General features: G+C 41.4%; 2 protein-coding genes across 9 annotated transcripts in view; one reads left to right on the forward strand and one right to left on the reverse strand.

The window, feature by feature from the left end:
* Positions 1-19,932, forward strand: part of LOC117204381 (E3 ubiquitin-protein ligase MYCBP2-like) — a 257,171-nt gene that overhangs the window by 226,200 nt on the left and 11,039 nt on the right. The window lies entirely within an intron of this gene.
* LOC117204383 overlaps positions 1-19,932 on the reverse strand; it is a 36,664-nt gene that overhangs the window by 7,823 nt on the left and 8,909 nt on the right. Inside the window, exon 1 of one of the 2 annotated variants that reach the window (XM_033441725.1) lies at positions 16,404-17,199. The exons of the other annotated variant lie outside the window; for it this stretch is intronic. Within the exon in view, the coding sequence (XP_033297616.1) occupies positions 16,404-16,610 (207 nt within the window). The 5' untranslated portion in view covers positions 16,611-17,199. Of the gene's footprint in view, positions 1-16,403; positions 17,200-19,932 lie in introns of those variants that run through there. 2 annotated transcript variants of the gene reach the window in all.

Raw genomic sequence — 19,932 nt, forward strand, 5'->3', positions numbered from 1 at the left:
TAAATCACGCGGCCATCTGGTTGCACTAAAAATTCTCATCGAGCCCTAGGCTTCGGCCTTTCTTTGTGGAAAACCACGTCAAATGCTGCTTTAAAACATTTTAACGAAGACTTAAACTTCGATGTTTCTCTTCCTACTTGTACATTAAAAATATTACTTCCCTCTTACCCTGATTCAACTTAAGAAATCATTGTTAATATTTAGAATAAAGAAGCAAAAGTATAGTATAAATAAGATATCTACGACTTTATACTCTACTTTCCAGTACCTAGCTTTAAAAGCTATACGTAAATTATCGTAGCATTTTACATTTAAGATTTACGTCTGCCTTCAGCATAAAATTCACATTCTTTTCTTCCAAAAAGATTGTCTTTTACTTTCTCAAACTTATAAAAATGCCTGAAAATGAAAATAAATTATCCTAGAAATTAAAAAGAATCTTGAAGGTTAAAATAAATTATTCTAGCCTCTACATCGTTTCCCATTTAAATTCTGCAATTATCCTGACGCATAACATCGAAACCACAAAGTGTCGCAACAAGTATCCCGAGTTTTCCTCGGTTCTGAGACAGCAACTGGAATGATCGCAGCTACCATGTTCCATGCGTTCACCAGTGAACCGATGATTCACATAGTCGCTCCTCTGTCTCTGCTTTTAATCCACACGCTCGCGATCTCGTCTCTTGCGACACGGTTAAATCGTTGTAACACATATCCGCCATCTGTTTTTCTCGTCGCATCGTCGATTTCTATTGCAATTCTCCGCCACAATTTTCCACCGTGCGAGGCTCACCTTGAACTCGTGCATCGGCGGAGGTCAGGTGGAAAAGGCTCGCGTCGATCAGACGTCTTGTAGAAACGAGTTGTCGCGCGTCGACACGCTCGTTGCGCGGATTAACGCCCACGCGAATGTTAATTAGACCGGGCGAACCGGGACGCGAAACAAGCGAAGGAATGGGAACGGTGTCAGAGAATCTGCCGCGAGAACAATGCGGCTAGTGTGTCTGCAAGTCGCTTGAAATTACTACTCGAAACTTGTTTCTCGATTGTGAAGCCTGATTAGAGGAGTACGCGTGTTACTATGAAGTAGTGGGACGCCACTTCTACTTCGTGGAAACTCGTGGACATGGTGTTTGAGCGAGAAATACATATTTAAATAAATAGAGGAAGTTTGTGGATGGATTAAGACAAATGTGTATCAGAATTAAGTAGTTGGGTCTTCATATAATGGAGTAGTTTTGATGTTGGTAAAAAGATAGTTTCGAAGAAGTTGAATTGTTTTACTGTCGCTTCTCCTGCGATTTCGATTTTTATATCGTGCCTTTATATTAAGAAACTTTATAGATGTGTTTGAAATGGACTGCCGTCACTTCTTTTATTCTATTTGTAATTTTTCCTATGATACAGAAGCGTTATAATTTTATTCATATAAGGAGTTGTCTTAAATCGGGGCTAAGTATTATTCTCGATAAATATTTCAACACGTATGTTTAAACATAACAGCATATAAATGTCTCTTAATTGCGTTTATTATGAAGAACGCAATACCATTCAAAGGATTGACGATCTTCCGAGAAAAATGAAATCTAAGAAAGTATGTCACGCAAAAATCTTGTTTAGAGGATCAAGAATCTGATTGCAAGACTTTAGGCTCCAGGGAAGTATCGCGGTTGTGTTTTATTTTCTTTCACGGAAAGCGAAACGCAAAGCGGAAGAAATTCAGATCAAGTGAACGAACCTGCATGAAATCATACTGACATTACACTTTACGTGAAAGATGAAGCCGATCGCGTGACGAGAAATGATCGAGGACAGGGTGCGGCGATGCGACTGCAATTACTTCCTGCTGACCACTCCTGACCCGTCACTCCATTAAGAAATGAACTCGAAACGGAACCGTCGAATTACCTTCTGTTTCGCTTATTACTGCAATCTTCACATTATAAGCACCGTGTGCACCGCAAGCCACTACTCGTGTAAACCGTTTTATCGTGATTCGTTTTATCCATTTCATCTCCCTTGGATGCCCTGGAATCCTCGATGTTACCGCATTATGATGATTTCATGCTATCATCTACTCTCAGAAGTAATGAAATAAAATCCTAAATTGATTATGACACTCTCCGAAGACACTAAAGTTTCAAATTCGAATTTTCAATGTTGGTAGAATCTTGAAAAAAATTACCTAAACAAAATAAACGAACTATCACGAGTTTATTAAAAAGGAAGTTCTTCAGTTTGTTAATAACACGGAATAGCATTGGAAAATGTTAACCATGTTTGCATCTTGCAATTATAATAGCTGTTAGAGAACTTTGTTCTTTTCCTATTTGCCAAATAATTAAAAATTTCGCAATAACTCAACTATTTGACTAAAAAATACACTCTGCTGAGGATTATAATTAGTCCATTGTTATTTTTCATAAAATAACGTTTGTCGTTTATCACTATAAATAATTCAATAAATTTACAACTTAATTAATTATGGAATCAAAGGGGCGATACTTTTAAGAGTTAAAATGTACGATTAAATGCAAATACTTAAAATCACAATCTACGATAGAGACCTGTAGTAATATCAACAAGACTACCAATAACACCTATAGGTCCTTCCTTTTTTTAAAGATCTTCTCAATTACGTTCCGCTAAGAATACTAAAATCTATTCTGTTGCTGAATTTTAATGTCCACGCCATTATTCCGTTGATGTCATTAAAATTTCATCACTTCTACTCGAGGAAAGAAACCAAAGAAAGTTGGAAGTTTATAAACACGATTCCCCGTAATGTATGATGGTTGACTCGGAGTGTCTTCACGGGTGCATCGGTGACGTCAGGCTCGGTGCATCGCACGGGAACAGCTGGGACGTTCTCCGAAATAAAGAGAAGAACGGGGCCACCAAAAGGAGGGAAAACTCTTCCTAGCAGTTCCCTGCGTAAGTCGAGAGATACACGAGGACACCCGTGCATTTCTCTACGCTCGATGAATGACTAAGACCGCTCTTAAAATTCGTGCCATTTCGCACGCTGACTCAAAAGATGGAACAGGGATAACGTCGGCTATTTCTGCACCTAGTTGCCAACACAAAGAGGAGCGGTCGAATTATGAACGGCTCTTAAACTCCGCCGTCGTAATCGTCTCTACATCGTTCAATTAATTGTGGCATCTTCGGTATGGATTTTAGAACGTTAAATTGCTTCATGCAAGAGGAGGATAATATCAAATTTTGAAAACGATGGCAGATTCTTACTTTATCATTAGATGAGAATTATTTTTCACGAAATTCAAGAGAATATTAAAAATATTTAACAAGCTATGGGTCAGACTTGTTTATCTTTATAGATAAACATATTTTTCACACAACCTAGGTGAAAAGTTCAAAAACGAAAAATGCAGAGGATCATCGACGACACAATCTGTCTATGAAATGTTAATGTTAAATAAACTACCAAATTGCCTTAATTACCTCAAAACTTACTTCCCATTAACATATCCTTACATAACTATATACCGTGCAACATAATTAAGAAAAAGTCGAAAATTTGTCAGCACGTTATCGATAGACTAGAGAAGCATGCAACGTCAGTACGCTGTGTTTGAAAAAAAAAAATTCTTAAAAGGATGCCTAGCGTACGGTGTACAGTTTCAATAGGGGAATGAAGAGCAGTGGCGAGGAAATCTTAGCGAAATAATCGAATTTAGTCGGGTCATAAGCGACAAAAGGGATGATGTTACCCTTAACCCGTAGGGTTTTCGCGTTTCGAAGGTTTCTGTCGTGAAGCGATAGCTATAGACGCGACAACGCGATGTCGTCGTTTAAGGGGAGGTTAAGGAGGAGCTGCGTACGAGAACTAGCCGCCAGAAGCGATGACTGAGGAGAAGGTAAACAAACGAAAGAGAAGTCAGAGTCTCCCAAGATCTTGGCCCCTGAGGAGGCGAGGAAGGAATCTGTGCGAGTTGAAACTATACAAGGGTGGCTCGCTGCTTGAGGGTAAATAAACGATTTAAGACGGTGGCGAATGCACGGTGTGCTCGCGAGATCACGACGAAATCCACAGCGAACGTAAACGGGGAAACAAACGAACCATCAATTAAATTTGCGATTAAGCAGACTTTGCTCGGAGCTCGTAACCGGCGTTATTTGCCATGGAAAAATAGGCCACCGCGGATAGATAGGAACGTGTATACGGCGTTAAACAAAGTCTCATAAATTGCGGAGATAAATTAAAGCAGAAGTGAATTAAAGCCGCGTTGTTGAAAGACAACCGCGACTTCGTCGAAACGAAGCTTTTGATCGCTAAAACCACTCTAGACTGTGGAAAAATGGAAGCACGCGGATATGATTCTTTGCCGTAAAAGATTTCATCATGCGAGAAAGCAAGGGCGGAAATTTACAATCTCCGTAGAAATTTACGGATACAAACAAGAAAGGTAAGCGCGACGGTATAAATTACGAGAGAGAAATTATGTCGGAAACGCGAACGTTTGTTGGCAACGTCGTCGAGGCATCTGTACTACGAGAATACGCCCAGTTCGAATCGAGCTTCCAGCAGAAGGCGTTCGAAGCACTTCGAGCCGCGTTTCGAAGTACCGTCGACCCCCAAATTATACGGTTGAAGAAATACTCGATCGAGAAGATAAATAATTAAGCAGTATCGAGGAGCGTGTCGCGAATGCCGGAGAGCAAAGCGCCGCCGCAACTGGCTGGCATTTTAAGGCGTCTAGTCACGAACTATCGGCGATCCGCCGGCTGAATCGAAATTGAAGAACGACCGACAATGGCGTTCCCGTGGATTATAACGTGCGCTTCCAGCCCAGCGAGAACTAACGCTTCGTAGCTTGATTTTATGTACGATCCACGGACAGCAACTGACAGTACGAATCAATTTTTTCTCGTTCACAGGAGCAGAAGGTACTGTACGCTCGTTCTTGAATGCTAAATCCGCCTGAGTTACGTGAACAGTACTTGTGTCTTTCCCCTTGCTTCCTTTTTTCTTTATTCCTTTCTCAATTTACGTGCGTGGAAATGGTGTTAAATTCGACAGATGTAGAGCTTGAGTTACGTGGTTTTCGACTATGTTGAAATTCGGACTGTATTTTTAAAAATACTCTACCAAATGATAAGATCACAAAGACGATGTATCGCATAGAATTTGAAAATACAAGTTTTCACCGAGGGGATAATTGAGGCCTAAATCAGATTTGGCTTTTATCAAAAACTGTTCCAAAAACGTGAAACGACGATAAGCGGTAATATGCTTCTCGTGTTTTACGCCGCAAGTTTATTACTTGCGGACCGTACTTTTTTAAGGGTTTCCATCGTTAAAAAAACTTGTTAGCCGTACGTTGTTTCTCTTATGATGGAAATTCGAGTTGATCTGCGATGACAATAGGATCGGGAACAGAGAAGTCGAGTCGCTTTAAGAACAATGAAACTTTCGAAAGTTTCCGCTCGGTGGCGAACTTGGCGGCGAGTACAGAGGCTAATTGAAGAAACCTAGGAACAGACCTAGTAACAGACCCTCTCTTCTCGTCGAGGATAGTCAGTGTTTTGTAGTTGTAATTCAGCCTGAGACAATCGTAATCGAGTTATTCGAAATTCGGCTAACTCTATCCGACGTGTTGCAGGTGCCTTCGTTGAGGAAGTTAACAATAGCAATCGATGACACTATTTACTAAGTAATATCCATAATTTGGTCGACTGTTTTCATCTGGATCATATTCAGTATATATATCACGAGACAGAGGACAGTGTCCCTTAAGTGTGAACTCTAAGCAATTCTTCTTCAATGATTCATCAGTGGAATGGTTTTTCAATGGAAAAAGATCATATCGGAATATAAAATTCGGAGAACAAAATGGTTATAAATAAATAGTAGATGTTTATGCATTTATAAAAAGTATATAACGTAGAAAAATTCACGGAATACATATAATATGTAAACGATATATAAAATGTCCAAAGTGTAGTGCTCATTTTAATATTTACTTTCCCTTTAAGGACGTTCCATACGTTCCCTTTCTTTAGTTATATTCAGGATAATATAAATTTGCATAAAAATCCGCAACTATATACCTTATAAGCCTACTTCCGGTGAAACGCATTCTTCTCTTCTTATCACGCACCATAACGACACTTTAAGAGAACTTTGTTCTCCTACGTATTTTTTCGTCTGACGAAGCCACGCATTTCACGTGTCTTAACATTTACACTGAAATACACAGTTCTTAATAATAAAAATAACAACGTTATCTAAATGATTTAAAACATAAGGCGAATAATCACACTATCGAAGTTTTTCCTTATACACGTGTTTTATCATCTTTACGACAGACTACGCCTTTCTCAATTTAGAAAATGTTATTTAGGAAAGAAAATTTTAAAACGTCGAGCAGTATATCGAAGTCGATAAACGTCCTTTCGAAGCAGCGTATAAAAGAAAATTAGGTTTGTATTCTACGGAGGAGGTAGAAGAAGGAAGGCAAATAGAAAAGGTTGACGAAGAATGAGAAGAACTAGAATTGCAGTACGAAACATAAAGAGAAGTAAAGAGAGAGAAAGAAGCTAACAAAAAACATTGCAAGAGAAGGATTCAGGTGACGTAGAACAGAAAAGAGTGGAAAAGAGAAAAGCGAAGTATCAGCGAGATTGATAAGGAAGGCAGAACAGGAGAGTGGAAATAACTAGGAAACAGAAAAGGATCTTCTGGCAATTGCACGGTCGTAGAAGCAACAACGAAGAAGTCAGGGTTCGAGTGTTCGACTTCTCGGTAAATCCTTCGTCGAGATGTCGAAAGTTTCTCTTTGTAAAGTGCTCGAAGTCGCGTTGGAGGATCGTTACTTGACACAGTTGCAACCGAACGAACGCTCGACGAAACCGCAAAAGGGATCTGGTTACTGTTACCGGAAGCTACGGCAAATTTAAAATTCCAGTAGACGCAGGAAGGGAGAGTCATCACAATCATCGAAGCATATTTAAAAAATAAAACACAGTATCGTACGGTAAGGAAAGTTCACCATCGCACGAAACTCTCGAGGCTGGTTAGCTCTTGGAAACCAGTTACGCGGTTTAAACTTCGAAAACAATTTTAAAATTCCCACCGCGTACTTCCCGAGGTTATTAATCTCTGCTGAATTCGTAAAATGGCGCGACACTAATGAGGTCTTTTAGTTTTCGTCGTTTAACGCGTTGCTGCTGAGAACATGACGCGTACCTTGCATTATTTGTTAATCGCTCTCTGAATGTCTTTGGAAATTTAATCCTCGTAACTGTATTATATGTAGATGTACGCTCCATGATTTAATATTTATCAAATGGAAATGTAAGAGAACAGCAAGGGGAAAAATGATAAAAATTGTTGGAGCGAGAATCACGCGATTTTCACGTTCCATGCATCGAATCGGTAGCATCATCCGTGAAATTGTTACAGCCAATGTTTTTCCAATTCATTAAGCTTCGCTCGTTTACAAATAATACCTATTGGTGCGGAATATTTCACAAGTATGAAATGCATTTTGTAAAAGTCGAGATCTGATCTTTATTTCGCCAATTATCAATATACATTTTCAATATATACTCCCAAAACTGTTATCCCTACGATTTACAAATTCCAATTGGTATGGTTCATTTGAAGGATATAATGACTTTAATCTATACCATAGAAGCAATTTTTGTATGAAAGCAATATGAATATGTGAAAACTAATTATATGAAAGTAGATATAATTTATAATTATTAAACACAACATATTGTTTAACAGTATATAAATATTTCCCTGTGATAGGCTGACGTATTCATTGTGAAATACAAAAATGAATACAAAAAATGAACAATTAAGGAAGGTTAAGTCGATGTACCCCTTTAATAGATGTATAAAACATCTATAAAATTCGTCACATCCCTTCTTCTCTCTCTCATTTCCTTTTTTCAAATCAAGCACGATGCCTTCTAGGTTAAACATAAAAAGAAAAGACAAGAAGAAAAAGATTCCTAGTAAATTTATGTAATCAAAATGGAGCAACGAATTCCATCGAAATGTAGGAGATAAAAAGTCTACAAGGCGACACAAACAACGTGACTTTTACTTGGAAGAAAGAATCTGCCGCAAAGTGTGTCGAGCAACTTCCGTTTCAAACCTGACGTACTCGAGTCAGCCTACTCGTTTAACGAAACCACGCTAACGTTGCGTAAGCCTTTGGAATTACACGGAATACGAGATAGGTTTTCGAAGATGATTCGAAGGTGTTAACCGATAACGATGCCTGTAGATCGGATCGGCTAGCGTGCTTCTGCCTCTTGTTCACTTCGAATCATGTTGCGAGACGATGCACGTACGAAACGAGAGACTCGTGAACACGAGACGCCAGGTAGTCGAGGTTCAATGTCCGATCGATGGATCAACTTGCAAGCAACTCTCTTCGTGTGCTCGACGCCGCGTGCTTTCGTCGTAGAAATTATATGACGTTATTGCGTTTATCAAGTTCTTTCAAAAATCCTAGCAACTTAAACGAGCCTCAGCTATTTCTTCTTCGCGAGAAAAAGTTTTATCCAAATCTTTCAACGATTCTTCGTTGCTAATCCTCGTAATTTCTATATACATTTCCAAATTCATTTCAAATTTTACCGATATAATTAGGATAGTTAGATCTCATTGCAGTGCTAGTACAATTTCAAAATATTAGGTGTAAAAGAAGAAATATATTCACAAATAGTATTTACAAGTTTTCAGATGCTTCGTAATCTTTTCTGTTTCACTTTGTGAGCCTATGCATGGCGCTTGTTTTTCAAGTGCTAAAATAGAAAAGAAAGAAAATAATCCAAAGTACTCGAAATGCAATTAGTCAGATTTGGAAAACCAGAAGTGGGAAGATTTTAAATTCTATCCACAGCGGTATTATTTCATAACATCGTTAGCGGGCAGACCGCAAGAGCGGGGCCGCAAAACCACTGCATTACGCTTGTACACGCGTGTGGTGCAGCTAGGGGCGCCAAAGTGTGCACCCCCGCGATATCGTGTCCCATGAATTTCGCGGAGCTTGCAGCGCCGTGCTCGTCATAGGAATGCCGGAAGTTAATTCGTGGAATGATGGTGTATGCGCCGCCGCTCCTTCTACCCGCGCACGAAATTACTTTTCCCCTATCCGTGTGGGGTCGCCCGGCACACGAAACTGAGAGATACGCGGATCCCCCACCATTATATGGCGCGTCCTCTCGTCCACGCATAATTCGATTAATTGTTCGAGCATCCAGCCTTCACTACGGACCTAACTGCTCCTCTTCGATGGATTGACACAACAGCGTCTCTTTGTTGCCATAAGATCTCGAATGCATCGTGATTTTCTAATGTTAACTTTTGGAGAAATATAGGTAATACTTTAAAGTAGAATTATTTTTTATGAATTAATTGAAACAAAACTACAAATGAAATGCTTAATGCAATCGCTGATCCTTGATCAGTAGGGGTAATATCGTTATTAATATAATTTATAATGACAATTTTTTTCTTCTGCAATTTAGCAAGTATCATTTGAATTTTACGACTCTCTAATAGAATATTATTCGTGTATATTGCTTGCTGTTAATTGTATTAATAGCAAATGTGTAACATAACTATATGATGCTTCTGACAAGCGTATCGCAGTAGTTCGTAAGCGACACCTAAAATCATGAATAGCGTCGTAGATTGTGAACTACTTGAGACACTCGAAAACGTCGAGTACCGTTCCAAAGTTAAATCTACTTGGATAATACGTCTGTCAGCAGCTTTGCCTTCGAATCAACGACGTTTCAGTCTAACTGCAACTAATTTTCAATCCTGATAATCTCTCAAATTAGACATTTAACGCGATAACATCGAAGACTATTAAGCTATTTTTTGCAATAAGATTTATGCGAGCATTTCAACAATAGTTACGTTCGGAAGGAAGCTGTAAGACGAGATCGTGTACGATAAAATCACGACAGACAGAGTGATACAAATGCAATTCTCATGCATTTCCTTGGTAAACTGAGCCCGAAACGAATTTTTATTTCCGTGGAAAACTTGAGAAACGCGGCGTTTAAGACGGAAATGCGGGAATAGACACAGAAAAAACTTGGGTCTGGACACGGTCGACCTACGTCGCCATGGGTCTGACAAGGTCATCGTGGTTGCAGCTGAGAACTCGAAACAATAAGCCCGTTATTAGTCCAGTTTCCTCCGAGGATACGTAACTTGGATAATATTCAGAAAAAAAGAAAGATGAGCGTAATAACGTGCTCATCAGTGTTCCTCAACTTTTCTTAAACGTCTCTTCTGAGCTAGCCACGTGCCAGTGCCATCCATAGCACCTGAGAACGTGCCAACGTTTCGTATTTAAGACACGAGATATATTTAAAATATAAACTGGTTACCTGCTGTAGATGAGCACTCGCCATGAACGTAATAACGTAAGGGAGAAGGTTATACGTTATAGTTACTGTGACATTATTTTGCGCGACACCTGCTATGATGTCGGCACTTCGTACTTAAATTATGAAGAAAGTTTAGAATATAAAGATGGTGATATATCTGCTTTATGGGACAATAGAGAAGCTGGCAAAGTATTCCAACTTATGGCTGTGTTGGAGAAACTGAAAATTATCGATATATCGTTCATTCGAAAATGTTTCGGTGTATATCACCGAGTAATTTACAGAAACTTCTGTTTACACAAACTGTTACGAATCGACTGGTTAAACGTGGGGAACTTTAGCCGTGGTACGAGAGACTCGGTCAACACGCATATGTCTAGTGTGACGTTTCGATTGCGACATTTCCTTTCACGAAGCCACGTTTAGATCTCGACAAGATCGCGTGTTTCAACGATCGACAAATGATCTCAGCAATTATTGAATCTCTTCTCGGAATTGTAAAGTAGTAATCTATATCTCGTTATGTGAAACATACTATTCTATAAATCATGTATTCTTGTGAGGAATAAAACGTATAAAAAAATCATATGAATTATAGTACTATTTGTATTAAATCTGAAGCCGAGGATTAAAGGACACTTCGAACTATGATCAATTAAAAATCTTCCAAATCGTCTCATTACTGTTTTAGACGTCGACATACCTCATGAATAATTCTTGCGCGATTTTGTAAACGTGTACGCGACGAATTGCATACGAAGAGACAAGAACAGGAGCAGCAGTGAGAGAGAGTGAGAGAGAGATGGAGTAAGCGGGCCACTTCGCACGTGTGGCCAATCGCGATAACTCGAGTGTGCTCGCGGGGTGTTACAGAGAATTATCGTCGGGAATGAACGAAGCAGGATGTCGGCTATATCTACGCCCCCGAGCGAATTCTCCAGACAAAGCAGGCAAACCGCAATCGGGCCAGATGCGCGTGCACGTATTGTGTACCGAGGACTGTCCTAAAATAATTTATCTGCCCGCTGGGGATACACGAACGCATCGTCGCCCTGGCTGATAATGCGCTGCGTACGCTGCAATCTCGATCCATGCGGTTTATTGGGTTATCGAAGTTATCTGGTGCGTTAACCAGCTTAGATCCAGCGTCAAGCTCCGCCAAGGATTTCCGTGGGCTTCAATTGCGATGACGCACACAAGATGAAGGCAGAGTCACGTCGAGACACGGAAGATCGTTACTTCGCTTGAATACTATGCGGTATTCGATCGTGGAATAGGAAATAAGGGGTGAAAGTTTGTTTAAGAAATTGTTTCGAAACGAAGAGATTGATTAACGTTCGATAGAGTCTGAAGGTTGATTTATCGTCTCTCGTTACAGCAGCCCTTCATAGATAATGGGTGATATTTATTGCAAGAAGCTTTATCTATGGTAATAGGTTCAATATTCTCCTAGTTTCTTCTCGAAAGTCAAAAATGTCGACGCTAGATTATCCGCGATGTTCGATAACGAATTCCAGAAGGAGGCTGACTCTTATCGAGTCTTCACCGAGCGATAAATGGAGCACTGTGAAAGAGAAGAGACACAAAAAAGAGAAAGAAACGGGTTGTAGCCGGTTCAAATGGGAAAACGTGGCCGCGTACGGGGTGAGCGCCGTCCGGACGATAAACGACACCCATAATTTTTCCCCTCCGCGCCCCGTCATCGCACCACACAACGCACCCGCATGATTACGCGTCAGCCGCTCGGTAACACCCAGAGATTCGTCGTGGACCGAAGTGTAATTCGTTGAAAGAGCCTATTGTGAATAAATTGAGCCGGAGCAAGGATTGGGCAGCAGTCAGAGGCGAGGTTCGACGCGGTGTTCTCTCGCCATCGCGTGGTCCGTTTTGTGCGCATGAAATTCCCACCGCGACCTGCCTCTCTCCCTCTGACACCCCGTGAACCGTCAATTTATTAATCCAACGACCGCGTTGGACGACCGACGGCGCGGGTATGAAAGACCTCGCAGAGGTGCGACCAGCTCTCGTGAACGCACGAACTGTCGTTATTGTCGTCGTTTAGTTGAAATCCGTGGTCCGGTCTATAGGTCACGATCGCCCCATTTTCAGAAATCGTCCGAACGATAATTGGATCAGATAATTAGACGACGAACTAACTGGTCGAATGTATTATTCTCTTGTATTATTCTCCTGTATACATTGTACATACACATATACATGTACATATACGCAGCCTCGCGCTTATAACCGGGGAACGTTCGCTTCCGTTGTAACTGGCTGCTTTTATCGTTCGCACGACTGCACGCTCGTTCTATCCGATCGCCAGCTTTATTTGCCTTGCTTGTACGATCATAACTGTGCACAATCGTTATCGTATCGTATCGTTCGAAAGCCAGGAAAGTTGGATGGAATTAATCGGCGGCACGCGTTGACCTCGTTATTAATTGACGAGTACGCCGGTCCTGATCAGGCCATTGATATCGGCCAGCAATTGAATTTGCGACACGCTGCCCGTTTATCAAGGAAAACAGCATAACCCAACACGGCATGGCACACGCCTATGCTCTATAACTGGAATCGTTGCGCTACAGCAATTTGCGGTCAACGTCCTCTCCCCGACGGTCGGCGATAAGGTTAATCACCGATTTTTCGAATCCAACTACGAACCAGTAGGAAGATCAAACTGTTTACGGGGCTGATGGGAGAACAATGACGCCGGTCAGACGCGGAGAAATGTGATGGAATCGACGACAACATGTTATACAGGGCGGTCTCTCTTCGTTCCTCGTACGACCGCCGACTTGCAGAGCTTGGTTAACCCTTCGGCCGGAAGTTGCGCGCGGCGGAAGCCACGCTAGGTTTAGGCGAACGCACCAGCAAACGATTTTGTGGGACCTATCGCGTCGATCTACACGGGTTTGCCCTTCGGCTCCGGTGCCTCTCTGAATGTATAAACACGAGGTTCGTGCCACGAGGTTCCTCGAACCGGCGTGGCGTTTAACTGTTCAGATGGGAATGACGGACGTGCTCGACTCCGCGTGCGTTGTCGAGGAAGTGTTCCAATCGGTTTCTCGCTATCGCACGAGAATCGAGAATTCTGACGAGACGATCAACGCTTAATATTCAACGGGAATACGATTATCGATCGCATTGACGTAACGATTTGATGAATAAGATATGTATACGAATAGTTTGGTACCTACGTGTTGCCTAAGATAGATTTATCTTATCTTTGACTCTTCCACGATAAAGTAATTTCGATTGATCGTGGAAGAATACAATTTGAGTCCACGGGGACTAAATCGCAATTGCAATTGTCGACTTAACGCTATCGTGATGTAACCGTTGCTTGCAACGCCATTGGTATCTCATTCAACTGACTATCATAATCGAAAGCCCACGATTAAAGAAAGCCTGACGGGCATTTAACGCAAATAACCGTACTGGGTCTGTAAATAGAATTAACTACGCTGGAACGATAAGTGACGTCGTGGCTGGATCTGATTCGATTAACAAGTAAATTTTATCGGCGGCCATCGCGGACGAATGATGTCATTGAACTAAAACCAGGTTTACGATACTTGCGACAAAGAAAAAATGAATCGTCGATCGTTCCTCTATTCTTTGATTCGAGACACCCGGTATACATTGCAATGCGTGTCACGCCTACGAGTGTCGCGTCAGGCGTTTGTCGGATCGACAGAAATTACTTTCAATCATACTATACATAGTCGACTCGGCAGCCACTTCACAGAGAAACTATACTTCGATGATAACAGAAGTACAAAATAGCAACATACCGATATTTCAATCTCGTATCAAGAGTTTTTAACGAAGAACTTCGATACGTAGAACTGTAAGGAGTTTTAGCATCGTTTATGAATTCAACTACATCTAAGAAATCGCCAACGGACCATGAATAAATTTCTGCATTGCAAACGTTATGTAGAACTGGTTATCCTTGCATTGCTGTGCGTTACTCTGATCGAAATACCGATAGGCAATAATAAGGAACCCAGTTCACAGTCAAGAAGCGTAGCGTGCATCGATACTTAACCCGGCTATCAACCATAGAAATCAAGACCATCAATTACGCGACGCGTTATTACCATCTAAGTACGATCTTCTTTCGATACGTACCATTGGCAACTTCAGAATAAGATCATCTGAGAAGTGAAACAGTTATACTACATATACACAGTGGCATTCGAAAGTATTCGAATACTTGTAGATATGTACCTTCTATGAATTATAATTTCTACATACATTCTGTAATTCCTATATAATTCATTTTATAATTTCTATATATATGTTTCTCAATTGGTTTAACAAATATGGTCTTGACAAACATGCCTCGTTACGGTGCTAATGAAGTTTCAAAAAATAAAAGTTTTCTATGGTTAAACGTTCAAATACTTTCGCGAGCCACCGTATAACACCTAATCAGTAAGATTGAATTTTACGTTGTTCGGCATTTCCATTTCCTAGAAGCATCGGTTCGAAACTTTTCGCGAGCCATTTGCTTCTTGCTGGTAATTCCATTTTTGAGTTGACGGTTTTGATCGCCGATAGAAAACATCGCGTTTTCATCGTATCAGAACGCGGGCCAACAACAATAGCAATTTGTTATCCGGTTAGCAGCCGGTGCATCCGTTCTAACTCGATTCCAAGTTTCTTGCGGAAGTTCCAGCTTGAAGCTGAAGGTGAGAGAACGAGCCTGGTTGGCTCGCAACGAGTACCGTGCCACTGCTGGTCGGTGGATCGCTTGGACTGCATCCAGCCAAGCGAGGCTGACAACGGGAACGGCAAGTGGGACTCCGGATATGTATAATGCGCCAAAATGTGCTCATAGGAGACGCCTGTACAGACCGTTATGCCTTCGAGTTTCCCATGTGCACGTTACTATGTGATTCCCGCCATATTCACGGACCAATGATTTGTATGCTAATTCCTGCAATGGAGCGCGATCCACACTGTCTTTCTAGAAACTTTCACCATCGATTGTCGTAAATGCTGGATAGTAACGATTTTCAATAATTTACGGTTAAATTAGAAATAGTAATCGTTTGGCAGAAATTGTACTATGAGTACAGTATCGACTTATTTTGGGAGGAAAATGCAGAGATTTGGTAATTCGAAGGATGATTTAAAATTTCGTTTGTAAGACATTTGGAAAACGTTTTTTCGATTTGCATATTTTCTAATAGTATGTGATTTAATTTTAAAGAATAAAATCCAGAAATACCGAGTTTAAGTTTAGAAAACATCCGGTTGGAAAGTTACGTTCGTTACAAGAGTTACTGCACGTGGCGTAGCATACATTTACAAAACAGTAAATCACAGCATCGAGTGTGCAGGTGAGGTTGGGTCTGAGTTTGCGGTTATGTTATATATTGAATTTGGTTTAGGTTAGGCCAAATTCGAGTTAGACTACGGTTAAAGTCGAGTTTAAATTAGATTTGGAAAATGTTCTAAGCTCAAGACAAATATCTTCGGAACCTATCTATCGAATATTGTCAAAAGATAAGAAGTTAACTGATTAAGGTTGAAGTTCAAGTGTACGAGGTACACGTGTTTCTAATATTTTGAAAGAAACCTTTGTTCTTAAGAACAAGGAGCTGCTTGAATTTTGACACTATAGCAAGAGTAAACGTACTATTTAGCTAGACCGTGGAACCGCGAAAAGATTCCATTTTTAGATCGCGCAAGAAAGATCGTATATACGGGAGATGCTAACAATAAGTTATAGCGCGCAGAGCGCGAAGTTGGAAGCCGAGAGTTAGTCATCGGGCGCGCATTTGCGTCGCACGTTTCCAGCATCGTTATCATGGCGGTTGTGAATTTTAGCGACAAAGATATCTACGTGTAACATGAATTTCAGCGACAGAGATATCTACACGCAACGTGAATCGGGACGTATAACATCGTGACGATGGTATCTTCGTTGAGCATATCTGCATCGCGTGCATCGCAGGTTAGTCACGAAGAGGGTACTTGTTTGTTTCATTCACCTGATCGTTGGAGAAGACACACTTGACGTTAACCCAACGGTGTGCCTTGACGGTACAGTTGCACTCGTCCATCGCGCATATTCCGGGCGGTGCACTCTCCACGTTACCAAGCAGAAATACTAGACACCACAAAAACACCGACCATACGATAGCACGATCACACTTTAGCCCATTCAGGACACTAAACACTCTTCTTCTGCCGCTCATCTTCGTTGATCCAAGACGATCCTCCGAGGGAACAAAAGGCCGCGTTGTTCAACGACCGCGATCGATCGCCTTCGATTCTCTTGTGCGAAGATCTTCCTCACATCGTTTACAGCACACCGTTACTCGTACGCAAGGCACACTTTCATCGATCTGGATCTTCCTCGACCCCTCTTTCTCTTTTTCGAAGTCGGTTACATCTGTCTCGATTGATCGAACACTTGAAAACTTTCCTTGTAAAGAAAACTTCTTATAGACACACCCTGCTTGATGCTTTAATGCTGCGATACGAACAAAGGTCAGGGCAAATACCACGGATCGTTGGATTTTAGACTCTAGAAAGGCATCGATCGCGCCTATCCCTGTATCCTTTCGGAACAGGATTTCTGTCGAGTGATCCGGAACGCGCTCGAGGACAGGGAGATCAGAAGTGGACGGAAAACTGCTCGAGCGGATACCCGCCGCGAGCTAATCCAAACACGCGCGCGGACGGCTTGTTTCCGATGAGGTGGGGCAACTAGAAGCCAGCTGACGCGATCATGACGGAGGTTGCTTTCAAACTGTGGTCGGTGGCATGCACGATCAGTGTCTCCTCCCCACCAAGAACCGTATTCCTTGCCTTGGTTCGCTCTCTTGCGTTACTCTCCCTCTTCGGTCTTTGAAAAGATAAAAGCCAGGCTACGAAGCGTGTTCGAGTGGCCGGAGGGGCGCACTGTTCGACGCCGGTTCGACGAGGTTCCTCCTGTTCGGGACGTGACGAAGAGAGAAGGGCTTGGCTCGCTCGTAGGATCGGGACACCGGTTTTCGTGCAGGTCGCAGGGTCACCGGACTTTCTGCCTTCCAAGGGTTGACCTTGACCAAGTTACGGCCAAACAGCTTTGTCTATCACGAATCACGGATCCTCGTGACCGTGCTTTACGTAACACGTGTTTGTGTGCGGTTTGCCAAGCAAGTTATGTTCGTGGGAGAGCAATTGTACTTGTTGACGAGCGATTGATATCAGGTTGTATTTTTTTTATTGCTCTTTCCTCATTTGTTCCTTTTCTCCTGTGTTAGAATACGCTTTCTGTGGTTTCTGTATGTGTTATTTTGATCGGTTTGAAGTAGGAAGACAAAATTAGTAATACCAGGAAATATGAACTTCGTGATATATAAAAATGTAGAATGAGGATTTTAAAAATTATCGTATCAAGCTTTACTTCGTCAACTTTAAAATTTTCAAGTTCCAATAATCTAGTCTAAACTTCGCTCGTAAGGTCAGTTATATCCACTCGGTTTGACGTAGGACAATTTGGCCGTTGTTTATGATGGTTATCAAGAAATATTAGAGGAAGAAAGACATCGAGAACTTTTAAACAATTTGAGATTTATACATCATTTTGTTCCGAGATTTTCAAGTCTTAACTGAGCCTCTCATCTAAGCTACGCTCATAAGGCTCGTGATATTCGTGCAGAAATGGCCAAAGAGGAAAAATAGATGAGCCATGGAAGCACTGAAAGTCGAATTACGCGTTTTCTCTGGCCTGTTCGCAGAAAACTCGAAACCTAACGCAAAATGCGCAGCGTGAAAACGAGACGAGGTCGGAAGCGTCTCTTCATAGCCACGTCTCTTTTCATGGTAGATAGCGTTTCCCTAAAGCGCCATGCCATCGTAGCTCTTCGCTTTATGAGCAAAAGGCCTGGCCATTTAATTTCCCATGAGAAATTGCGCGTGTCCGTGCAACTTCGGGCTCGTTGGCGTCCCGTCGTGTCCGCATCACACATGCGAAACGTCCATTCATTCATAACGCTCTTCTCAAACCAGGAAGCACCTGACGCCAGTCGAAGTGGCCATTTCCCAAATGACCACGTGCTGACCATACGTCACATCGGGACGACCTTAAAGCCGCCCTCCCAATTTCAACCGACGATCCTCTTGGATGCCAGTGGCTCCTCGCTGTTCGATTTCGTTTCACGTTCCTTCCATCGATCTTCTTCCGTCTCACATTACTCGTCGTGGATCGGTAAAACGAGATCTACGTCAAGGATATTCCACGATTCGAGTGTCAGCGAATACATATCGACATTTATGACGGATGAATTTTCTCTAATATTACCTCTGCCGAATTCCATCGTGACAGAGGTGGGATTATTTAATACACGGCATCGTTTTTCTAATTCCAATTGAAGAATTCCTATTGGGAAATGGGGGTTTAATATTTCTAAAGATACGTGAAAGTCTTCTGCCTTTGAGTCTCGATCAGATCACTTTTTCAGTTGTAATCATTTCTTCTAATTCCATAAAAATTGTAGTTTAATGTTGCAGAAACGTAATTTTAAATGAGCGTGGAGATGTGAAATGTGAATTGAGTAGATGTTTATGTTAAGATAGCAAGCAAAGACTGGTTGAAACCATGCATACATAGGCTTCGATATGGTTCTTCAAAAAATGTGGTTGCGTGGCAAGAATATGTGTTGTATGTGTAAGACTTTTAAGAATGCCATCGAGTTATTTACGTCATATATAAAAATATACCTAATAAACGAAAATTGTAAAAATTTGTCATATTTAATCTCATGTTTCTACAATGTTTCTAAAATCATATGAAAAATATTTCTATTTAAATTAATCGCCTTTAAATCGTAATTAGATCGTTCAAACATATAATATCAAATACTTTAGAAACTCTGTTCAAAATTTAGAGATTCACGGGAATGAGTTGGAGATATACAATACTACTCGGTGCGAATGTAATTTCTTTGCCGAGCCATGTTCCGATTAAATCCGCGGTGACTGTCGGCGGATACCGGTTTGGCCGCATGCTTGTTCGAAAGTAACCGAGTACGAGGCTTTCGAAGAAGTAGTTCTCGTAGCTCGTTGAGAACAAAATCGGTAGAAGCAGTGATAGCGTATAGGTAGCGGACACGTCGCAGCGGGCGATCCACAGTGGACAGAATTGCGACGTGATTGCGGCTTATTAGGGATGAGTCCGACGATGTCTCGCTAGGGGAAAACAGCGATTGTCTGGCTGCCAGAGGAGCATCGTCCTCTGCTCGTGTTCTACCCAGACGAGATTCGCGAAACGGAGCACCAATTAGGGGCATCGCAACTTGGAAACTCGTTCTAACGAGACGGCTACCTGTGATGACTGTGACCTCGTTCGAGACTGCTTTTTAACCTACGAAAATGCTCGTGAGACTTCGACTTTCACGATTTCAACTTCGTGACATGTCGATTGCGTAACTGAATAACGTGGAATTTAAGTACATATATGTATAAAAATCGAGAAAATAGAGTTACTTTTAGGTTTTTTTAAATGAAAGATTAAAATTTTTCAGAGAAAAA

The sequence above is a fragment of the Bombus bifarius genome, unplaced genomic scaffold (assembly GCF_011952205.1).
Source record: "Bombus bifarius isolate JDL3187 unplaced genomic scaffold, Bbif_JDL3187 scf7180000007978, whole genome shotgun sequence".
Classification (NCBI taxonomy): domain Eukaryota; kingdom Metazoa; phylum Arthropoda; class Insecta; order Hymenoptera; family Apidae; genus Bombus; species Bombus bifarius.